Here is a 22,265-nt window from a genome sequence, read left to right on the forward strand (position 1 = left end):
GAATAGTGGTGAAAAACACAAATAGTGACAGACGTATCAACACTTACACACACTTGTAGTGTACAGAAACAGATAAATAGACCCCTAACCAAACACAAAAAATTATAATGTGTAGTAGGGTTTTGCTTGCGTTACCGTTTTATTCTGACGCAGCAAACCCCACTTGTTAAAAATGGTTACTTGTATACCATGGTGATTTATGTCCTCAAGCCGGCATGTTTCATCGCTCCACGTTTTAGCGATTTCATCAGGGCATAAGAGGGGTTAACTATTCTCAGTCTTTTCAGACAGATGTGGACCTTGAGGGAGCTACGTCAGCACGTACCAGCACCACTCATTAGGGCACCGTGTCAGGTATTCACGTGTCCCAAAATGTGACCGGAAGTAATCGCAGCCACTGTTGCCGAGTCCCTCCGGCGCTTCCGACGGTCCTCGCCCAAAAAAATCAACTTTTTTCAAAAGTATATAAGAATCACACGTTCTGCCCACGGTGTTTTCTTTTAGCAGAAATCTAGTAGCCAGCCTCTAGTCTACCAGTCCTATCTATGGTTTAAGAATACGATAGTTTTCAGTACATCAGTGTTTTTCTGCTTTATTAACAATGCTGTTTAGATAATGAAACATGCATGAACGGGAGAGGTGACTTCGTCATATTATCCAGGTATCACATTTCTTGACTCATCTACTGTAGGGAAATCATGTGTTCTGATTAGACTGTGACAAGTTAAATTACATGTTCATGTCATTACTCGCAATTATGTTTTTCTCGATTGGATTTTCTGAAAATTATGCATTTGGTACCACATTTTTTTAAAACAGTAGTCCTTGTTCTAGAATGTGCAAAATCATGGAGCTTTTCTTTAAATTAATGGTACTCCATTTTATTTTATGTGCATGCAGGTGTTTCCTCATACCAGTTGCTAAACTATGAAGATAAATCGGACGTTTCATTAAATGGTAGGCGTGGCAACCAAATTATGAATGATGTCGGAGTTAATATTTCTGGATCGGATTCGCTTGCAGTTAAAGCTTCATTTGGTATTGTGACTAAACACGAAGTTGAAGTTCCAACATTGCTAAAAGAAGTTATTTCTAGGTAAGAAGTACGTTTGAATAGGCTGTTCACAGTATTGAGTGTTATACATTTCTTCTTTTTATATTTATTTGTTTAGTATGTATAAGCGCCAGTGTAACATGCAGATTTTGTTTCTGTTTACTATAGAATGGAATTTGTGTGTCTTTTTTGCATGAGGTTAGATATATCTAATGTTAATGCTTGGTGAGGACTAAATGAAGGTCAGATATGTCCTAACATGTAAAACCATAGAATTAATATAGATATAAAACATTAGTGCTCGCCACAGTGCAGTTATGGTTCACATTCACTTTACATTGTAAAGGCAGTATTGATTTACCTATATTTTTGGGCTCCATAAATGAATTTGCACCAAATTTGGCATCTGCTTGGAATATTCAACTAAGGTCAGGCATGCCAATTTTCGTGCAGACCTGTGCAGTAGGTCTTGCCTTTGGGACCTTATAAGTGTTTAGCTGTGCAGCAAATTATCCTGGGAGCTGTGCCTTCAGGGATTGGAAAACTATGAAAGTACTACACACTGGATCATGCAGTATGATTCAGGAATACATGCTTTACTCAGGAAACATTTATGGACACATTCCAATGCTTTTTAAGGCACAGACACAAAGACAAGTGCCTCATTGCAAGTCAACAGAACTATAAAATTCTGTGTGCAACTGTATCGCTGGAGTATTGAACAGCCTATGAAAAAAAGCAGTGTAGTACTTTCCAATATCAGATACGTCACATCCCTCCTTCCCCAGGCCTCAATTCACCGGGCACCCTTGTCCAGAGTTTTCTATTGAAAACACTGCTCTTACCATCTTTGTAAGCCCACAGAGTAAATACAGCATGTCTCGAAAAGACAGCATATCAGCTGCCTAGGCTCAACTTAAAAAGTTAAGTGGGTAAAAATAATGTGTTTCCACATTTTAGCTCCCATAGAAAATTTGCAACTGCCTACAGCTCGTACGGCTGAACGGGTTTACAAATAAATTTGCCATAAATTTAGAACTTTAATCTACTTTGTTTTGCCATTTAAACATTGAGTGTTTTTTTAAGATAAAAGCATTTTAAAAAGTTGCTGAGTGGGCTTTAAAAGGTTAACATGATTGTATATCTCTGCTATTTAAAATCAATCTCCTTTTGGTTAGTATGCAGGCCAGGCCCAGTGGCCAACCCCTGCTTTACAGGGCCAAAGACCCAGTGCAGCAAGGGTTAGCCTCCTGTGTCAAGTAAGCACAAGGACTTGTCGCAGGTCAGTCTCTGAGGCCAAATCTTGGTACACGCACCTGAAGGCTGCGCACAGTGAGGGTTAAAAAAATAAGTACATCATGAAAAATGCCCTACACTGAGAGAAACTACACTTATAAACTGATTTATGATTCCAATGAAATTCATAAAGTATGATTTCCAACACACACAGCAGACACCTTAATTCGTGTTGCCAACCAAGCTCAAAACATTGATTTAAAATGATACATTGAGGAAGAACTGGGATTCATTGAGGAAGAATTGGGATTAAAACCCCTAACTTTCTAGCGGCGAATTTGGAGTACCCCAGAACTCATGAGCTACCGGAAGGAGTTGCAAGAGATTTTATCTCTACCAAACCCAACGAACATCCCCTTGCTGAAATATATAAAAAAGATATGTGAGAGTCTGGGAAGGCCGGAACTGTGGCTGGACCCAGCCAACACTTGCATCAGGGTATCCCATAAATCTTTATCAAAAGACTATTATGAATTCAAAACAACAGCATCATTACAGAATTCACGTATGGGGTCCTTAACACATTCTTTCATCAAATTCAAAGACTCCTATCAACGGGAACTTGTCCTTGATAAAATCAGCCCTGCTCTGACAAGAAAACTATTTTTACAGTGGAGGTATGGCACACTCCCCCTCAAAGCATTTAGTAGCACCTGGTCCCATTCCTCCTCCCCAGAGCTATGTCCAGCATGCTTGTATCAACAGGAAACTGATTTGCATGTCATCTTCTTCTGCAAGGCTTTCCAGAAACCAAGGAAGTATTGGTTTGTTCCCCTACTTAAAAACTTGGGGTTCAGGCACTACTTGCCCGCCTACAGATACTAAAAACGGATGTATCGCCCCCAATTGTGTTTGCGGTAGCCAAATTTTTAACTGAGATGTGGTACATTCGTATTCGTTTGATGCACTGATATAGGTTTGCCACAGTTTTAAAATCCCTTTTTAATATATTTGTATTTTTAACTGAATACAGTGCACAAAATCTCTGTCATTTAAAAAAACTAATGTGTGATGTATGTTGGTAAACTCCTGATTTGTCTGATTTGTTCACCAGGAAACTGTAAAGCTTTTTAAATTATTGTTGACAGATTTGTAATAACTTTTTGTACTGTTTAACTTTTTGAGTGTTACCTTTTATGATCTATTTGATCGAAATAAAGGAAAATGAATGAATGAAATGATACAGAAAAAAAGCGAAGAGTTACCAAGAGAATAGCATGGTGGAGATGTTAGTTAGATGTATAAAAAATGTTTTTATTCCAATTAATTTTAAAACTTAATAATATAACATTTTGGAAAATATGGATTGATGCAGGAGTTTGTTTTTTGCTTACTAAAACATTGATAATTAGTACTTTTAATAGTGTATTGTGCATTTTTTAAATATAATATTCTAGTTAAAAAGTTGTATTTAGAATTGGATAAAAAAACCTTGTGGCTTTTAGTTTTTTATAGCTTCATTAAGTTGGTTTAGATTGGAGTGGGTTTAGTAAGTATCACCCCTTTAGTGTCTCACACCTTCCCCAAGTTGGTTTAGATTGGAGTGGAAATAGTGAATGTCACCCCATTAGCGTCCAACATCTTCTTCAATATGTTTAGACTGGAGTTGGAATAATAAATGTTCATTGACAGACACACGCATGGCAAAATCAAGAGAGCCTCTACAACTCAGCCGGAACAGCGAATGCGTCTGACCAAGGCATTCCTTTACCAGGCATACCTTTATTATGCAATTTCGTGGTAAAGGGATGGGTTATAAAGGTCACACCCCAACCCGTCTGTCCTGAGCCCTAAAACCTTGGCCCCTGCCCTATAAACAACCCAACCCCACGAGCCTTAAAAACTACCCCCACCCTGTGGTTGCAGTTTTAAAATGCCATGTCATCCTCGCAAGTGCACCCACTTGCCACGTCCTAACCTTATTTTTATTATATATAAAGCACCCCTCAGGTTGGTCCAAGGTACCCCTGTGGGCAGGGTGCAGTGTATGTGAAAGGTAGGACTTGTACTGGTGTGTTCTAAATGTCCTAGCAGTGAAATACTGCCAATTTTGTTTTTCACCATTGCAAGGAATAGCTCTCTCATAGGCTATCATTGGAGCTGCCTTGAAACCTTTTACAAGTGTAACTTTCAATTGGGAACAGCTAGAAATTTGGGGTTTGGGCTCTCTGAACTCCAAATATGAAAAAAACATATTTTAGTGGAGGTGGTTTTTTAATTATGTGTTTAAAAATGCCACTTTTAGAAAATTCAGCCAAAGGGCACTTTCCTCGCGCACCCATCTTTCGCACTGCAAAATGGGGAAGACATTTCTCCCAATATGTCACTTATTCCTGATCCATCCTTGTTTGTCATTATTTTTCAATCAATATACCAATCCTTACGTATTTAATCTTCATGCTGATTAGATCACTGTGGGGACAGCATGATTGCATACTAGTTATTTATTTTGATTTTGGAAGAGGAAGTAAAGTTCACGAAGGAAGTTAGGCTGCCGGTTGTGGCGTTTAAAAGTGAACCCCTAACGACGAGCCAGCAGCCTTGAAATGCATTAGGTGTATTGAACAAAATGAGCCTACTTTGAAACATGATTGACCTCACCTGCCACTGTTAAAAACCTGGATTGGCAGCAGGAGGCATTTGAAAATAATGCTAAACAATGTACATATACTGACATAAAACAAGGCAGTAATTGAAAGTAGTCTTACTCTGCAAACCCTACTCAAAGCCAAGAATCCCGCCAAGGGACGATCCAATCTCATTACCTGGTGGGAGAGAATGAAGGTCCCTCACAAGAGGTCAGACGTGGTGAATTTTCAGCATGGAAGGACCTCTGTCAGTTGGAGTACCTCCTCTGCTAATCTATTGGGATGCTCATCTTTTATAATAAAAAGCAGCCTTCGGATGTGAGTATAGATTAGTGATGTTACGGATATGTAAATAGCCCTGTCGCCCAGTGTATGAAGATAGAGATTACATTTGTACATAGTGCGAAAAAAGACCTTGGCTTGTGCATGATGGTCATGGCATTGTGATAATGTTGTGCGAAGTTAGATGTGTAAACAAGTTTAGTTTCAGGGACACAAATTCAACGGTGTCACAAATTGCAAAAGGTTACTGATGAAAAATAGGACAATGTGAGAAATAAGCTGCTTCGCTACATGGGCCTAACTCAGGAATATAACACATTTTACAATTTTTTTAAGAATTCATACCTCCTTATCCTCGTAGTGGCTTTTAAACATTAAATCTTATTCCTTTTGCTTATGTTTTTTTGTACTTTCTTAACTTTAATATTGTTTTGTGAAGGAATGAATGAATGAAAAAACGTAGTGTAGCTCGGCACTGACATCAAAGGGGTAAGCCGGTGCTGATCGTGCTGTACACAGCCACAAATATCACAGTTAGGTGGAAAAAGAGGTAGGAAACCACCAAGTTTTGTGGCTCTGTGAAATGAAAAGTGCGAAAAAATCTTTATAAAGGGAGGAGAGAGAGAGTTTCAAAGCTTAGGGGTCAAGTAGATGAAAGAGCTGCCCCCACAGCAAGCACATGGGATGATCATGAGATTGGCCACCAAGGAACAGGGGGGGATATGTACAAGGAAGTGACGGAGCCTGTCGTTAGCCTCCTTGTCTTAACAAAATGCTCGGCCACTTCTAAAACTTAAGGCTGCACCATATTTACAAGAATGTGGTGCAGCCTTGCATTTCCCCCAGCGATGGTGCTAAGTAAAGCAATTTAGCACCAATGCAGGCACCCTAGAACCAGAGTGTAAGGGTGTCTGCATGCAGGGGAGGATTGTTTATGTGTAGGAAGGTGTCCCTTCCTACACATAAACAATCCTAAAATGCCATTCTGTCATTTGCATATGTGCTGCTTCATGCAGCACACATGAAAGTGACAAAATGGCATTTTTTGGAAAGGTTTGTTCAAGTACAGGAAGAGGCACCTTCCTGTACGTAAACAAACCATGGCATTTTGCTTTTTCCATGTGTGCTGCACAAGGCAGCAGACATGGAAAAAGCAAAAATGAGGCGAAATAATGCATTTCTCCTTGTTTAGACAAGTTAAAACCATGGCTAAAATCCTGGACCTTGCACTATAAACAACCTGACCCCACTGAGTACTAAAAGTGACCCCTATCCCTACAACCTAAGACTACCCTGACCTCCCCTGTCCTGAGTCCTAAACGCCAGCCCCCTGCCCTAAAAACTACCCCAACCCCTAAAACTACCCCCACCTCTCCAAACCTCGCCCCAGCCCCTGTCACCTGTCTACATCGAGCTTTCTGTCCTGACGCTTCCTGTTTCTGTTCTTGCCCATCTGGACATCTAGACCACGCACTGCCGTAACCTTGCATATGCATGGTTAAGGCATATGAGTGGTTAAGCCAAGTGTGGTTGCACATGCAGGGAAACTTCACACGTGGTACGCCTGGGTTGTAATGTCCATTCATCAAGTTGGTTTACATTGGAGTAGGAATAGTAAATGTCCCACCTTTTCTGTCCAACACCTTCTACGAGTTGGTTTAGAATGGAGTGGGAATAGCACATATCAACCCTTTAGTGTCCAACACCTTCACCAATATAGTTAAATTAGAGTGGGAATAGTAAATGCCACCCCTTTAGTGTCCAACACCTTCCCCAATATGATTAGATTGAAGTGGGAATAGTAAATGAGTAAATGCCTCCCCTTTAGTGTCCAACACCATCCCTAATTTGGTTAGACTAGAACGGTAATAGTAAATGTCATCCATTTAGTGCCCAACACCTTCACCAAGTTGGTTTGGATTAGAGTAGGAATAGTAAATGTCACCCTTTTGGTGTCCAACACCTTCTATGAGTTGGTTTAGATTGGAGTGGGGATAGTAAATGTCACCCATTTGGTGTCCAACACTTACCCATGTTGGTTTAGAGTGGAGTAAAAATAGTAAATGTCACCCCATTAGTGTCCAACACCTTCTATGAGTTGCATTGCAGTGCCATTGCAATGTCTGTGGTTGCAGTTTTAAAATGGTACAAAAGGGGGTAGTGATGGACGGAGGATCTGAACCAATCAAACACTCACACCCAGTCAACAGATCTGGGTTTAATCCATCACCGTTCTTTAGCCCACTCTGCCACCCCAGTTCAGACATGGCCATATGCAAATCAGTCTGACCTTGTGCCTCAAGGGAACAGTCCAGCCCGAACTGCCAAGCCATGCCTTCCCTGGACCGGAAACAAGCTTCCAAGGACCGGTTTCTGTCATTTCAGCGTCTTCAGCCCAGCTTGCTTGAATCCAATGGCAAAGTGAGCAAGGGACTCCCACGCGTTTGGAAGTAAAAGTAAGTGCTAGACGGGGGAAAGGTAAGAGTAAAAGGTATAATTCAGAGTAAGATGTGGGGGTCAAAATTTAAAAAGTGACCCTGTTGGTAAAAGGAAAACAAAGGGGAAGAAAGGATCCCCTCCCACAATAAAAATTACCCCTTCCCTCAAAACCTTTTGCAAAGTTATGTCTACCAGCACTGCATCAACGGCCCCTTCCCAATTAAAGCATGGAGATGTAGCTGAAGATAGTATATGCCAGGGGGCACCTATCGATGTTAATATGAACGCTGTGAAAATTATAATCCCAGTTAACGAAGAGGCGAGAGATCAGCAAGTAGCTGAAGCTCCAACAGCGATTCATTCAGCAGTAACCCTGTCTACCGAATATTCAATTTTGGCATGTGGTGACTCAGGGAGTTCCTCTTTGGAGCTTGCTGATGCTGGCAATTCTGACCAACAAGGGGGTATACGTGTTGAAGTTGTGGTAGAAGAAACTGGAAGCAGCATGACTAATGATACGACCTTTAAAGCAGCACCAGAGAGTACTAGAAAACCCGATGTAGCGTCCATCACTCTGGCAGATATCCTCTTGTCAATGAAGGAAGAAATATCCTGTAGATTTACAGTCTCAGAAAACAATCCAGCTGAGATGAACAACAGATTTCTAACCTCAGAGGTGAATCAGGCAGCATATTAACTAAAAGATTGGATGAGGTCACATTAAGAACTGAGTCCATGGAGAAAGAAATCCCGATGATGAAGGACTCTATGCGATTGACAGAAACGGAAGTAGCTAAATTGTCCGCCCAGAACAAAGAACTGAAAGAGGACATAGAACGCTTAGAAAATCACTCACGGCGGAATAACTTAAGGTTTCTGAATGACCCTGAAACGCTGGAGGGGTCTGATCTCAAGGGTTTCGTGATCACATTGCTAAAGGGCACGGTCCTGAAAGGGGTGCAAGACGTGGACTTAGCACATAAAATTCAAAGGGTGCACCGCGATCCTTTTAGAAGAAATCCTGCTAAGAAAAAACCAAGGAAGATTTTGGTTAACTTTTTGACTTATTCTATTAAGGAGCAGATTCTGTCCTCTGCGCTAAAGGCAGGGTCCATCCCTTTCAATAGTTCCAATCCTTTCTCCTTTCGAATTAGATCAGATATTTCACATGCAACTGCTACTAGATAGTGGGAGTTGGGAAGGAGGCTGGAAGAGTTAAACAAAATGAGGGCGAAGGCACAGTTGAAGTTTCCAGCATTGCTCCGAGTGATGTGGAATAATCGCATGTATCAGATAAAATCAGGAGAAGAGGCTGATGCTCTCATTGCAAAGATCAAGGAGGAACAAGGAGCCAAAAAGTAGGGGGGGGCGGCTAAAGAGATATGTAAAAAATTAGCAATGTTTTAGACATGCTTTGCCTTTTGGAAGGGAGGTTTCCTCATGGGCAGTAGGGGTACAGGCACACGGGGTGGTGGGAGTAGGGTAGGGGGGCACCTGGGTGGGGAGCAGTGGGTAAAAAACTAAAAAACTATCTCATCTCAAATTTATTTACGATACTCTATGTCAAGTCAAGGAGTTAGCCATAGGGGCTATTCAGGCAGAACGCAAAAATGGCAGGAAATCAAGGGTTGAGGGATAGAAGGACCATCTTTGTCTCCTGGAATGTAAATGGATTGAGGTGCCCTGGTCGACAAAGGTTAGCTCAAATATTTGGAACTGTCCACTGCCAATGTCTGTTTATTACAAGAGACACATTTGAGTGTTACAGAAAGCCGTTCAATTTTTTCTAAAGTTCTGTGGATAAAATGTTTTAGTGTGTCTCACTAGATGACTCATAGTAGAGGCGTAGCAATATTGGTGAAAGATGGCACTTCGTGTACCATTAAAAGAAATCAGAAAGACTCCTCTGGGAGATGGGTAGTGGCCCAAATTATATTAAATTAAATGGACATAGTGTGCGCCTCGGTTTATGGCCCTAATGTCAATGACTCGACGCATATACTTAAGTTGGAATCAATATTGATGTTGGAATCATCCCCCTACATTATAGGTGGAGATTTTAATGTCTTATTGGACCCCATAAAAGATAGGTCTAATTTAAGTCACTATAAAGGTGCCCCAAAGATACGTTGTGCATTAATAAATCTAATTCAGGATCTATATTTGACTGATGTATGGAGAGCTATGAAGGGTAATCAACAGGGGTTCACATTTTATAGCAAGAAATACGGTCACTCCTCTGGGATCGACTATGTTTTTATAGATAGACATTTTTTGAACGATGCAGAGGAGATCACCGTTATGCCAAGCCACCTTTCGGACCATGCACCCTTACATTTTGCTGTTCAGAGTAAAAGGTTGCAGGTTCAGCCAAGATGGACTTTAAAGAGGGCTATGCTCCTTAACTCTGAAGTAATAGAGACCATGAAGGTCTTCACTTTAGAATTTTTCCCGTTGAATATAGGTTCTTCAACAATTGATTTTATCTGGGACGCATATAAGGCATGTCTAAGGGGGAGACTACATGGTATAATTTGCTCTAAGAACAGGGCAGAGGTCGCGGTACTGGAAAATATCGAGGGAAGAATAAGCCAGTTAGAGAAGGACAGAAATCGCTTAAATAAAGGGGACTCAGAACATCGAGTCTTTCAGGACCTAGATGAGGCCCGACAGGAATACAGGGAGAAGCTGGATGCAAGATGTTGAGCGCAATGGGATACTAGAAATATGCAAAATTTTGTATGTGGAAAAAGCAGGAGCTTTACTGGCTTGGAAAGCTAGCTTGATCGTACTAGAAATGACATTAAAGAGCTGATCATTAATGGTAATGGGGAGACTTCAAGTAAAAATGAGGATATGCAATCTTTCCTCCTTTCGATGTTTTTAGACCTCTATAAAGAGGACCAGTTTCCATCCCCTTGTTCCATTAGCTCGTGGCTGAGTAACAAATTATTGCCTATATTGTCCGAGGAGGGCAGGAAAAGTTTAGATGCTCCTATCACGTTGGAGGAAATCAAAGAGCAGATAAGGAAATCAAAGAATAAAAAAGCCGCTGGCTCGGATTCTCTTCCTAGTGAAGTTTATAAGCATCTGGAAAAAGAGCTGTCTCCCATTTTGGGCACTTTTGTAATTCAGTATATAGCCCAGCTAGTAGAGTACCCAATTCTTGGAAGGAGACAATAATTTTAAAGCCCGGTAAGGACCCCTTGAGGGCTGATTTATATCGGCCAATCTCCCTGCTAAATGCCGATTATAAAATCTTTATGGGGGTTTTGGCAGGGAGATTGGCAAAACTGGTACCAAAGCTGATACATATGGATCAGAAGGGGTTCGTGGCCGGAAGACAAATCCAGGAGCAGACATATCTATTGATAGGCAATATAGACCTAGACGTTCAAAGATCTGATCCCTTTGCCGTTGTCGCATTAGACTCGGCCAAGGCGTTCAACAGAGTCTGCGCGGTATACCTATGGGAGGTTTTGGAGGTAATGGGATTTGGCCCCATTTTCACCAAACCCTACGGAATTGCTATCAGGCAGCCTCAGCGTGGATCCTTCTAAATGGCCTATTAATATCTAGTATCAATATCCACCGAGGAACTAGACAGGGGTGCCCCATCTCTCCCCTATTATTTAACATTTATATTGAACCCTTAGCGCAAGCTATAAGGCTGAACGAACTAATCCCCCCATATAGGTCTGGACTTTATAGCTCCAAATTAGCCCTTTATGCAGCCGACCTGATATTATATACAAGTGACCGAGAGAGGGCGATCCCTCGGGTAGAGGAGTTATTGGTAGAATTTGGGACCCTGTCAGGCTATGCAGCAAATAGTTCAAAAACAGAGGTTATGTGCTGGAATTTGGAGCAGTGGAGGGGACCAGTGAGTACAGAGTTCAGATATCTGGGGATCTACATCGTGATAGATCTGGAAAAAATCCCTCAGATTAATTTAAGCAGAGTGGCCAAAGAAATAGATCAGCTGTTAAGTAGATGGAGGAATCTTCCCGTAACCATTTATGGGAAAACCAATCTGGTAAAGATGGTCATTATTCCTAAACTTTCCTATTTCTTTTCTGCCAAACCTCTTACCTTCCTGAAAGAGAGTATCAGTAAGATACAGAGCAAGATTGGGAGCTTTGTTTGGGGAGACAAGGGGGTCAGATTGACATGGAAAAAATTAAGACGCAGATTAGTTAAAGGAGGGCTGGCTCTTCCTGACATGGGCCTCTATGCATTAGCATTCCAGTTTAAGAGCATTCGGATGTTACTGGTGAAACCCGATGAGTCATCTTGGGGTATACTACTGGGAGAGATGGTGAAAGCTAAAGGAGGAGGAGGAGGAGGAGAGGCCTTTTTGTATAAGTTTGGGTCGCCCAGATTCTTCAAATGGGTATGTTTAAAAGTCCTGAGGGCCGCTCTGGAGCTGTGGCACAGGGCGAGACGCAGCTGGGGGATAGGTTACTATTCGGACCTGTCTCCAGTCTGGGAATCGCCTGGAACTCTGGATTGCCTGAAAGACAGTCTAGCGTTACCAATAAAGAGGGCAGGAATCAACACCTAGGAAGAGCTGGTGGACACAGAGGGGATACATCCTTGGGAATACCTGAGAGTTAAGATTGGTACAGGACTATCGAGATTTAAATATCTACAACTAGTCTCTTGGTATGAAGCGGAAAGGGAGGAGGTAAGGGGTAATGGAGAGATTGAGAGGCTGTGTCAATCCGCTCTACCAATTAAAAAGGAAATCTCAATATGGTATAATCATTTACTAGAAGGTGAAGATCAAGTAATTTCTTCTCCTGAGGCTTTATGGAGTCGAACCCCAATGGAATCCTCAGCAGATTCCCTTTTCAGGCTGTCATTAAAGACGCTATATAAGTTCATAAAACCTGCCTGTCTGAAGAAGCATAATTTTTTTGTTCTTAATAGGCTCTATTACTCCCCAGCTAAGATAGCAAAGTTTGCCCCAGCATCTACACCCAAATGCCCAAGATGTCAAACACCTTAAGCTAATGACCTTCATGTCTTTTTTGAGTGTTTAGAACTGAAACCCCTTTGAAATGAAGTGGGCGACTCACTTCGGGACATCTTTGAAACCAGGGTAGATGTGAACCTTTCCTTAGTCCTATTTGGAGATGATGGTGCCTTTTGTCAAACAGCCTCACAGCGTGATAGAGGTCTCTTATTATATATGATTCTTTTGGCACGGAGAGAGATCTGCAAGAAATGGAAAGATCCCCTCCCACCAAAAAGAGAGGACTGGCTTAAAGCCTCGTTCGCCATGGCCCGGCTAGAATATATAGGTGTGGAGGATAAGTCGATAAACATCTGGCACCCTCTTATGTGTTGGGGACGAGGCATTAGACTAATTTAGCTGGTCCTATGATTACACCAAGTCCCGTACAAAAGGGGACGGGCTGGGAGACCCAAGCGTGTGCGTAAGCCAAGAGGTCCCCAGTTAGCATGAACGGCTTAATAAGATCCGCAGACGCTTAAATGGTGAGATGAGGACAAAAAAAAAAGAAGAGAGAAAGTGATTGAATGGATGGATGGAAAGAGGGAGAGAGTGGAGGAAGGAGATGGCAGTAAGTAAGAAAGGCTGTTTTGAACATTTTATCTAGTGCTGCTTTTGGTTCCCAGTCTAGCCGTGCTTACTTCTTTTCTAAAGTTAAGAAAAATCGTCTGATATGTCCAATGTTACATGCATATAACATTGCGTTAGCTCTTGATTAGTATTCTCTGCTCATGGACCCAACCTATTGATTTTATTTCACTGAAATATTCCCATTTAAAATTAGCTGTTTTCCTTTTTAAATTAAGAAGAGACCTTATAGTCGAAATTTGATGGCTAGGATGCCAGCTTGAAAGTTGTTTTTAAGAGAGGAAATATATGCCATACTGAACAATGGGAGCATATCTTGAATTCACAATCTTGTGAAAGCTGGTTATAGATAAAATGTCTTTGAGAGTTCTCATCTGACTGCTGGAGGTTAAACCAAGTCTGTAGTATTTGACTAAACAATGTTTACACTTTTCAGATTAGCTATAATGTCAGAATATGGCCTCTATGGAAAGGCCTTGTCTCAATGTGGCAACCTTTCCCACAACAAACCTAGCAAGATGTTAATTCTCTCAACAAATCCTGTGTATTCATTTTCCACACAATGAAGAAGAATGGGATAAAGTTTGCAAAGTACATTTTCTTCATAATTTCAGTTCTTGAAGCACCCTTATTGACTGACATCACTTTGACATACTGATTTTTAACAGGGGCTTTCCTTAATAATGTTGAATAAAATGTAGTAGCAGATAAAAATAAAATATTATGTTTTTTGGTACCAGTTGCACTATGATAAGATTTGCAAAAAGTAATTGCAATTTACCCACTCACTTTTTCGTGAATCCTTCTGAGTCCTATAGACCACTGCCTACTCCCAAAAATGTTTTTGACCATTCACAAAGGGGAAAGTTCCCTTGCGGACCCCTTCTCTTTTGTAAACTTTTTACCACAACCTTTTAGTAGTTGGTAAAATATTAATGTTTTGCAACCGTATTTTGGTCGTAAAACACTATCACATATAATAAGGAATCACTATTTGGAAGGGACAACCTAATATTATTATTGTTATCAGTAACTTATAGCGCCCACAGCTACCCCAAGAGGTTTCACTGGGTGAGGAAAGCTCAGATGGAATGTCCCAGGACAGTGATTTAGAATTCGCATGTATTCAGATTTTTGCGGAAGTTTCTGTGAGCGCCCGTTCCAATGAGAGATTCATAATGCTTTTTCTAAGCCCATTTAGTTATTTGGTAATAGCCTGTTATTGGATCGCAAAATTGGAATAGTACATTTTGAAAACATAGGGGCTGATTAGGAAGGTGGACGGATTGCCCCCGCCGGGCTGGCGGTAGCCACCGCCGGCCCGACGGGGGCAATCCGCCCGCCATCCTCACTGAAATGACCCCCGCCACATTAGGATGGCTGGGGGGTCTGCGACGGACGGGAAGACCGTCCGCAGCTTTTCTGCCGGTCGCCTTTGCGACCGGCGGAAAAAGTGCATACATATGGTGGCGGTGTCTGCGAGACACCGCCTACCATATTACGATGCCTGCGGTCCTATGCCTTTCAACGGCGGCAAGGCTGAAGGGGGGTGAGGGGTGCAGGTACCCCCTGCATTTCAAAGTACAACATGGCATGCACCGCGCGGTGCCTGTCATGTTGTGCTTTGAAACGCACAACATTCATTTTTAGCATTGCGGCGAGCGGTGCTTTCAGCACCGCCCGCCGCAATGTAAAAAATGTGAGATGCACCCGCCACTGTGGCGGGTGCATACTAATTCGATGCACGGGACCTCCGCCCTTATGGCGCACGGTCCCTTCCTAATCGGCCCCATCGTTTCTTGCCCCAAACAGTGCGATTTACCAAATCACTGGGTTTGCATCGAGAAAATGAGTTAGTACATGTGATCTCTAGTGCCTAATTTTATATGATTTTTGGGATAAACGTCGTCCGTACATGAGCTCCATAGAATAAACACCACAAACTGCCATGGGGAACGTGAAGCCATTCATCAGTCACAACTTTTGTGACCTTTGGGAAGACCTGTTATTGCTGCATCCCCTAATTACGGTCAAGTCTAGAGAATGCTTGGTAATTTTTCTCACTTCAATTCATTTTTCTTAATCCCAGTCATTACTGAAATTGACTCGTATCCAAATCAATGGGCCGTCAGTGGATCCAAGTTCACCATATTATTGGTGCGGTCAGGCAAAGGTCGGAGGTGAACCTCTTCAAGATGAAATGCTCAGCATGACCCATGGGTATGCCCTGAATTCTCTGCACAATGGTCCGAGTAAAACACCCAGACACGACTGCCCAGTGTAGACTCAGGAACCAAGGGAACACATCCTAAAAAATAGGCAGAAACTAATTATTAGAGACAACAATGGTACTTCAGATTAGAGACAGCTTTCAGCACAGCATCCTGTTCCTAGCAGTCATAGCTGAGTTTGAACCTTTGCAGTGTACATTATACATGCATGTAGGTATATGATTTACAATGTATCCAGCGGCTGCTCCTCTGCTATGGTGGAGGAGCCTCACCCCCCCCCCCCCCCCATCAGCCTCAAAACGTTTCAAATAAAACTATAATAAAAGTGTTTATTATCGTTTTATTTTTCTTACAATAGCCGAGGCTTGGAGGCGGGGCCGTCATGGAGGGGGAGTGTTGGGCAGGGCACTTTTGACAGTGTGCATAATGGTTTGGCCGGCCGTCTCAGGCCTGCCAAACCGTCATGCCACTGAAGCTGTCTCCAACCTGGGCTGCGTTGCCGGGTTGGAGAGAGCAAACAAAGGCTCCCAGTCTCACTGGGAGCGCAAATCATCGGCGCTCAGGCCAATTCTGATGCTGCTTTCAGCAGCATGAAAGTAGCATCATGGTTGGCCTCTGAGGATTCTGGGAGCCTGTGCTGGTGAGGACGGAGCAGAAGAGCAGAGAAGTGGCATGTAAGTTATTTATTTTGTGTGTTAATCTTATTCTTTGTTTGTCGTCATTCCCCCCACCCACACCCTGGAACTCTGCCGGGACACGAGCCACTACTGAATGTATCATTTTCATATACAAACCACACGTTAATCTTCATTCACCTATCACTGGAATGCAATAAATTAGTTAATTCATGAACCCCTCTTAATGACTACTGCATGCAGGGGCCGTTGGTGCATGTGGGCAAAAGGGGCAGTGCCCTGCCACACAGAAGAGGAGGAGAGAAAGAGGAGAAGGATAAAACTCAGAAGCAGCCCAGTGAAAGGACTGGCTGCTCCATCAGGCACAAGATGTGTGTTTTTTTGTTACTGGGAATGCAACTGTGCCTGTGCTAATCGAGATTTCCACTCGCCCGTAAGGCACAAGTGAGAGTGATGGTGTCATTGAAGAGGTGTGGCCTCTTGTTAGTGCCAGTGGTTTGATCAGCACTTGGGTGATATGTTTGTGGCCCTGGGCTTGGCCAACTCGGTGCCATTGGTTTCAATGGTTGGGGGCAGGACAGACCAACATATTCAAGGCAATAGTGGGTGAAGCATGCTTGGAGGAAAGTCATGAGCTCCACCCTCTTTTTTTTTTGCTCACTGTTGGTTGGACTTTGTGAGGGGCTGGGAAGGAGTACCGTAAGGAGACCGAATCACCGGCTCCTCCCAGTCCTCTCTAACATCCAATCAGCAGTAAGTAGAAGCTCGCAAGAAGAAAGAATCAAAAATTTGCTAGCATTCGCGACAAGAATTTTCAATTCTATTAAGGACACGGAGGCGAGGATTATGCTTCTCAAACTTTACTGCATCAACACAGCAGCCAATGAAAATATATTATTTTCTCAAGTAAACAATAAAATTACTACATTTCCCATGAACACCATGGTTATAGGCACGCCCCCACAGTCCATAAGAACCCCTTGCGTGCACATCACTTCCTCTTTCTTTGAGGCGATAAGTCCATAACGTGAACCAAACAAAACAGTCCATAACATGAACCAAACAAATCCTCCAACGTGGAAGAAGAACTTCAGGTTGTCATCTCGACGTCAGTCGTCTGTCAGTCCGACTTTTTCTCAGCTCCTGAAATAAAGGAAATAACACCACCGTAATCACTGAAATATTTGGGTGGGTAAGCGTTTGATATACAATACATTACGCCGGGTGGGATAATCCTCGCCTCCGTGTCCTTAATAGAATTGAAAATTCTTGTCGCGAATGCTAGCAAATTTTTGATTCTATTACAGGACCGGAGGCTTCAGATTATGCTTGGTTTAACGCTGAGTAAACACAACAGAAGTAATGTCACCCACCGGCTTATAATAAAAGGTTTTAAATGTCGATTCAGACGACCAATCTGCTCAATGCATGATATCCTGAATACTGGAACCTAAACCATATGATTTGGACGCCATAGCGCCTCTCACAGAATGAGCACCAAAAAGTTGCGTATCTACACCAGCTTCTTTCATGACATCTCGAAGCCATCTTGCTATAGTGGCTGCTACCACTGGTTTAAAGGTTTTTTTAACACCAATCAATAACTGATTACAACCCTGCGGCCGCAAGGCCTTAGTACATTCCTCGTAACATTTCAAGCATTGAACCACACACAATTTTTCATTTGCAGGAAAAGCATTGTACGAAATATGTCTCGATAAAGTTTTTGTGCGACCTGTAATATGAAAAGAAACCCCTTCCGGGGAAAACACTCTACCTGTAACGTCGAGCGCTCTCACATCAGAAGTTCGCCTGCAAGATGATAAGCACAGCAACATAGCTAGCTTTGCCGACAATTGTTTCCTAGAAAGAAGATTATTGACCGGCCATTTGTTGAATAAATCCAGAACCAAGGACACATCCCATAACCCAGAATACTTGGGTTTGGGAGGGTTGGCTACCCTGACTCCCTTTAGGAGTTTGCATACCAGCGGATGCATACCCACCGGCTTGCCATCAATCTGTCTATGACCCGCTGAAATCGCTGAACGGAAGTTGTTCACCGACCTGTACGCCAGGCCGACTCCCGCCTTTTCGGTTAGAAAATTCAAAACTTGGGACAACTCTGCCCCCACGGGATCCAGGTGTCGTCCCATGCACCAATCCACCCAGCCTTTCCAGGCCGAGGAATAACGCTTCCTTGTGGAAGGCGCCCATGCCTGCTTGATAAGCTCGGCAGCCTGTCCCGAAATGCCTGGCAAGTGCCACTGTTGCCGGAAAGCCTCCATGCCATCAGCGACATTCTGCCCTCTACCAGTAACGGGTGTCGTTCCTGTTGAGGGCCCTGCAATAACCAACTCGAGTCCGGGAGCATCCTCGGACTGTCGCAGCTCCACTGAAGGAGCTTGGGAAACCACGCTTGTGACGACCACCACGGCGTCACCATGACAATTTCCGCCCTCTGTCTGATCACTTGCGTCATCACCCTGGGGATCAATAAGAACGGGGGAAAGGCATATTGGGTCCACCGAGACCAGTCTTGAAGAAAGGCATCCGTCGCCGCTGCCAATGGGTCCGGTCTCCAGCTGAAGAACCGGGGAATCTGAAAGGTCAGTCTGGAGGCAAACAGGTCCGTGTGAAACGGTCCCCATATCTCCTGCATCCAATGGAAGGCACGAGGGAACAGCTTCCAATCGCTGTAATCCCGCAAGTGCCTGGAATTCCAGTCCGCTACCTGGTTCGCCTGGTCCGGAATATACTCCGCTATCACCGATATCTGGTTCTGCAGACAATAGTGCCAAAAATCCTTGGCTATCTGAACAAGCATGGATGACCTCGTGCCGCCCAACTTGTTGATATACCTCACCGCCGACACATTGTCCAGGCGGAGGAGGATGCAACAGGATGTCTGCTTCGGGGATAACGTGCGGATCGCGAACGACCCCGCAAGTAGTTCTAAACAGTTGATGTGCATCTCGAGCTCTTGAGCCGACCATCTGCCGCCTGTAGAAACCTCTCCACAGCGCGCGCCCCAGCCCCACCGGCTGGCGTCGGACTCGATCACTACCTCCGGTTGGGATCCAAAGATCGCCCTGCCGTTCCATGCGTCTACGTGACTGAGCCACCACTGTAGTTCTGTCCGAACCTCCTCCGACAGGGGAACCGAATCGGTATATGAAAGGCCTCTTTGTAGATGTTGGATCTTGAGGCGTTGCAGCGCCCTGTAGTGCAACGGCCCCGGAAATATGGCCTGGATGGACGATGCCAGTATACCCACAACTCTGGCCAGCGTCCTGAGGGTCACCACTTGTCTGTCTAGCAACTTCCTTATTTCCTGTTTCAAGTCCCGCAGCTTGGCCTGGGGCAGGCTTAGTTGCGAGGTCTGGGAATCGATCATGAATCCCAAGAAGTCTATCATTTGTGTCGGAGACATCACAGATTTCTCCAGATTGATCACAAACCCTAAACTTTGCAGCAAGGCTGTAGTCATGTTCAGATGTCGGGAGAGGCTGACCTGATCCTGTGCCATGATCAAGATGTCGTCGAGATATATAATTAGTCTTATGCCTCGTTGCCTGAGGTACGCTACCACCGGCTTCATCACCTTTGTAAAGCACCATGGAGCCGAGGAAAGACCGAAGGGAAGAGCCGAGTACTCGTAACACTGGTCCTCCCACATGAATTGTAGAAACCTGCGATGAGGTGGAAAAATCGGTATAGATAGATATGCATCCTTGAGGTCTAGGCGTACGAACCAATCTCCTTCTTGGAGCAAGTCTGCCAGGAGGTGAATACCCTCCATCTTGAAATGGTTGTACGTCAAGTATTGGTTGAACTCCCTCAGATTTAGCACCAACCTGTTGCCGCCCCCTTTTTTCTGGACATGGAAGACGTTGCTGAGGAAAGTACGGGGACCCTGTCTGCAACGAGAGATCGCCCCTTTCTTCAGTAATTCTTCCACCTGCTCGCCTATAAAATTGCGCTCTTGTAGGGAAAAATGGAGAGGTGGAGGGGGAAACGCCTGCGCTGGGCTGGAGTAGAACTCTAGGCGAAACCCTTGAACCGTCTGTAGCACCCACGCATCCTGCGTCAAAGTCCGCCACTGCGCTATGCAATGCTGCGTGCGCCCCCCCAATGGAAGAAGGGAAACATCTGAGGCACTCACCGGTATTCTGGTGTGATTTGAAGTTGGCTCTATTGTTTCCCGACTGGAAACGTCCGCGGTTGAACTTCCTCTTGGACGGATAGAAGGTGCCGCCACGGGTGGAGTCCCACTCTCCACGTCCGCGGCCAAAGTCACCGCGTTGGGATCCTTGCTGGTATCCACGGCCTGACGAGCGACCCCCGCCTCGTCCGGCCCTGGTGAAAACCCCCTGTGTAAGGGCTCTCTTTATCCCACTTTGGGCCTTGTCCAGGGCGGTAAAAGTACCGACGTACTTTGTGACGTCTTTGACAAACCTGTCACCAAAAAGGAAACCTCCGGCTAGAGGTCCCGGCTCCGCATCTGCCAGTTCCGTCAAATTGCTGTCCATCCGGAGCAAGAGTGATTTGCGCCGCTCCGAGGAGATCGCGCAGTTGGCGTTGCCAATCAGACAAATGGCGCGCTGAGCCCAGCCCGCCAGGATATCCGGGTTCACAGTCCCTTGACCCTCCTTGGCCTTCAAGGCCATCTCCAAGATTTTTGCCAGGGGCCCCACGACGTCCAACATCTTGTCTTGGCAACCCCGCCAAGCCCTGTCTAGTCCCCTTTTGGGGTCTTTGGAGAATTTCCGCAAGAAAGTAAGCATACTTGCGTCGATCTCGGGAGTGTCTGCCACACCGTCCGGAAGCTCAGGGCGTGGGCATTCCGACCGCAAGCGGGTCCGGACTTCTCTACTAAAGCCCTTTCGGAGATTTTCGTGCAAGTACTCACAGACCGCCGGTGGCGGGATCCAATCCGAAGATCGGGGATGGACTATCTCCGTAGGGTCAAAATTGAAGGTCCTGATCCTGTCCTCATCCGGCTTAGGATCCACTTTGGCTTTCTTCGGGGGAGGAGGGAGTTCCTCCGATGTATCAGTATCGGTCCCCGTGTCCGTGTTAGTAGTGGTAGTGTCAGTGTCCACAGGGATAGGACGTTTAGCCTTGGCCTTGCCACCCATATACTGGGAACTATACGACTCCTTCGGCGGCAGAGAGGCCAATGATTGAGCGTGCGGCCATTGAATAGTGTCTGCTGAGACCGCCGCTGAAGAAGTGGCTGCTTGCTTCTTCCTCTTCTTCTTATCCCCATAACCGTGACGTTTCGCAAAACCTTCCAGTTGTTTTCTAATGGGACGCAGCGCCTCGGCTAGTGCCTGCTGCACAGTCTGTGGGACTTTCGTCTCCATTGCTTTATTTACAGAAGCCTGGACCGAAGCATCCAATGCTTCGACAATATTGTCCTCAAGGACAGCCTCTTGCTGCCCATCCACAATTTCCTCCCCATCATTGTATTCCTCATCAGGATACTTCACCCAACCTTCCATGGTGAAGGCACACAACCTGCAGGGCAGTCCAAGAAACACTGAAACACTGGGTGTAGAGGGGGTAATGGGGGGGGTCAGCCCAAGCACACAGAGTATTAAATCAGGCAACGTTTCCCAAACCCCCTCAGCAATGCTGTATGCAAGCGGATCAAAGATCCTGGCCCTACAATCCCTAGAGCGTGTGCGCACTCTGGGCCCAGTATTTTACAACCAACCGCTAAATTCAGGCTGGCGATCACACAGGGGTTCACACCGGACTGTGGAGAGCGCGAAAATGCGCTCTCAGACTGCCGAGGAACCGGAACGAGGCGCGCCGCCCAAACGCTACCAAAAACCTACTAGAAAATAGCCCAATTTGGCAGCGTTTGAGGCGTGCGCGTCGACCGAGAGCCACCCGGCCTGAGCGTCAGGGCCGACTAGGGAAGCCTCTGCGCGCCTTCTAGGCTGCCGGTACCGGGCTCCGTGAGTAACGCGGTGGACCCCTGCCGGTCAAGGACCGTAAGAAGCGGCGCACCGTAGGCGCGATGTCAAGCGGGCTGAGCCCGATCGGCGGCAAACAAATAGTGGTTATTCTAAAAACAAAGAGCGAGCTAAGTGCTGAAGCGTCAAAATGTAAACATTTAAAGAA

At 44.7% G+C, this 22,265-nt stretch overlaps 1 protein-coding gene across 1 annotated transcript in view; it reads left to right on the top strand.

Moving 5' to 3' along the window:
• The window catches only part of PJVK (pejvakin), a 201,424-nt gene that overhangs the window by 119,465 nt on the left and 59,694 nt on the right, over nucleotides 1–22,265 (top strand). The window contains exon 2 of the mRNA XM_086958701.1: nucleotides 901–1,096. Coding sequence (XP_086814827.1) covers nucleotides 901–1,096 — 196 coding nt within the window. The remainder of the gene's footprint in view (nucleotides 1–900; nucleotides 1,097–22,265) is intronic.

The sequence above is a fragment of the Lissotriton vulgaris genome, chromosome 2_1 (genome assembly GCF_964263255.1).
Source record: "Lissotriton vulgaris chromosome 2_1, aLisVul1.2, whole genome shotgun sequence".
NCBI lineage: Eukaryota > Metazoa > Chordata > Amphibia > Caudata > Salamandridae > Lissotriton > Lissotriton vulgaris.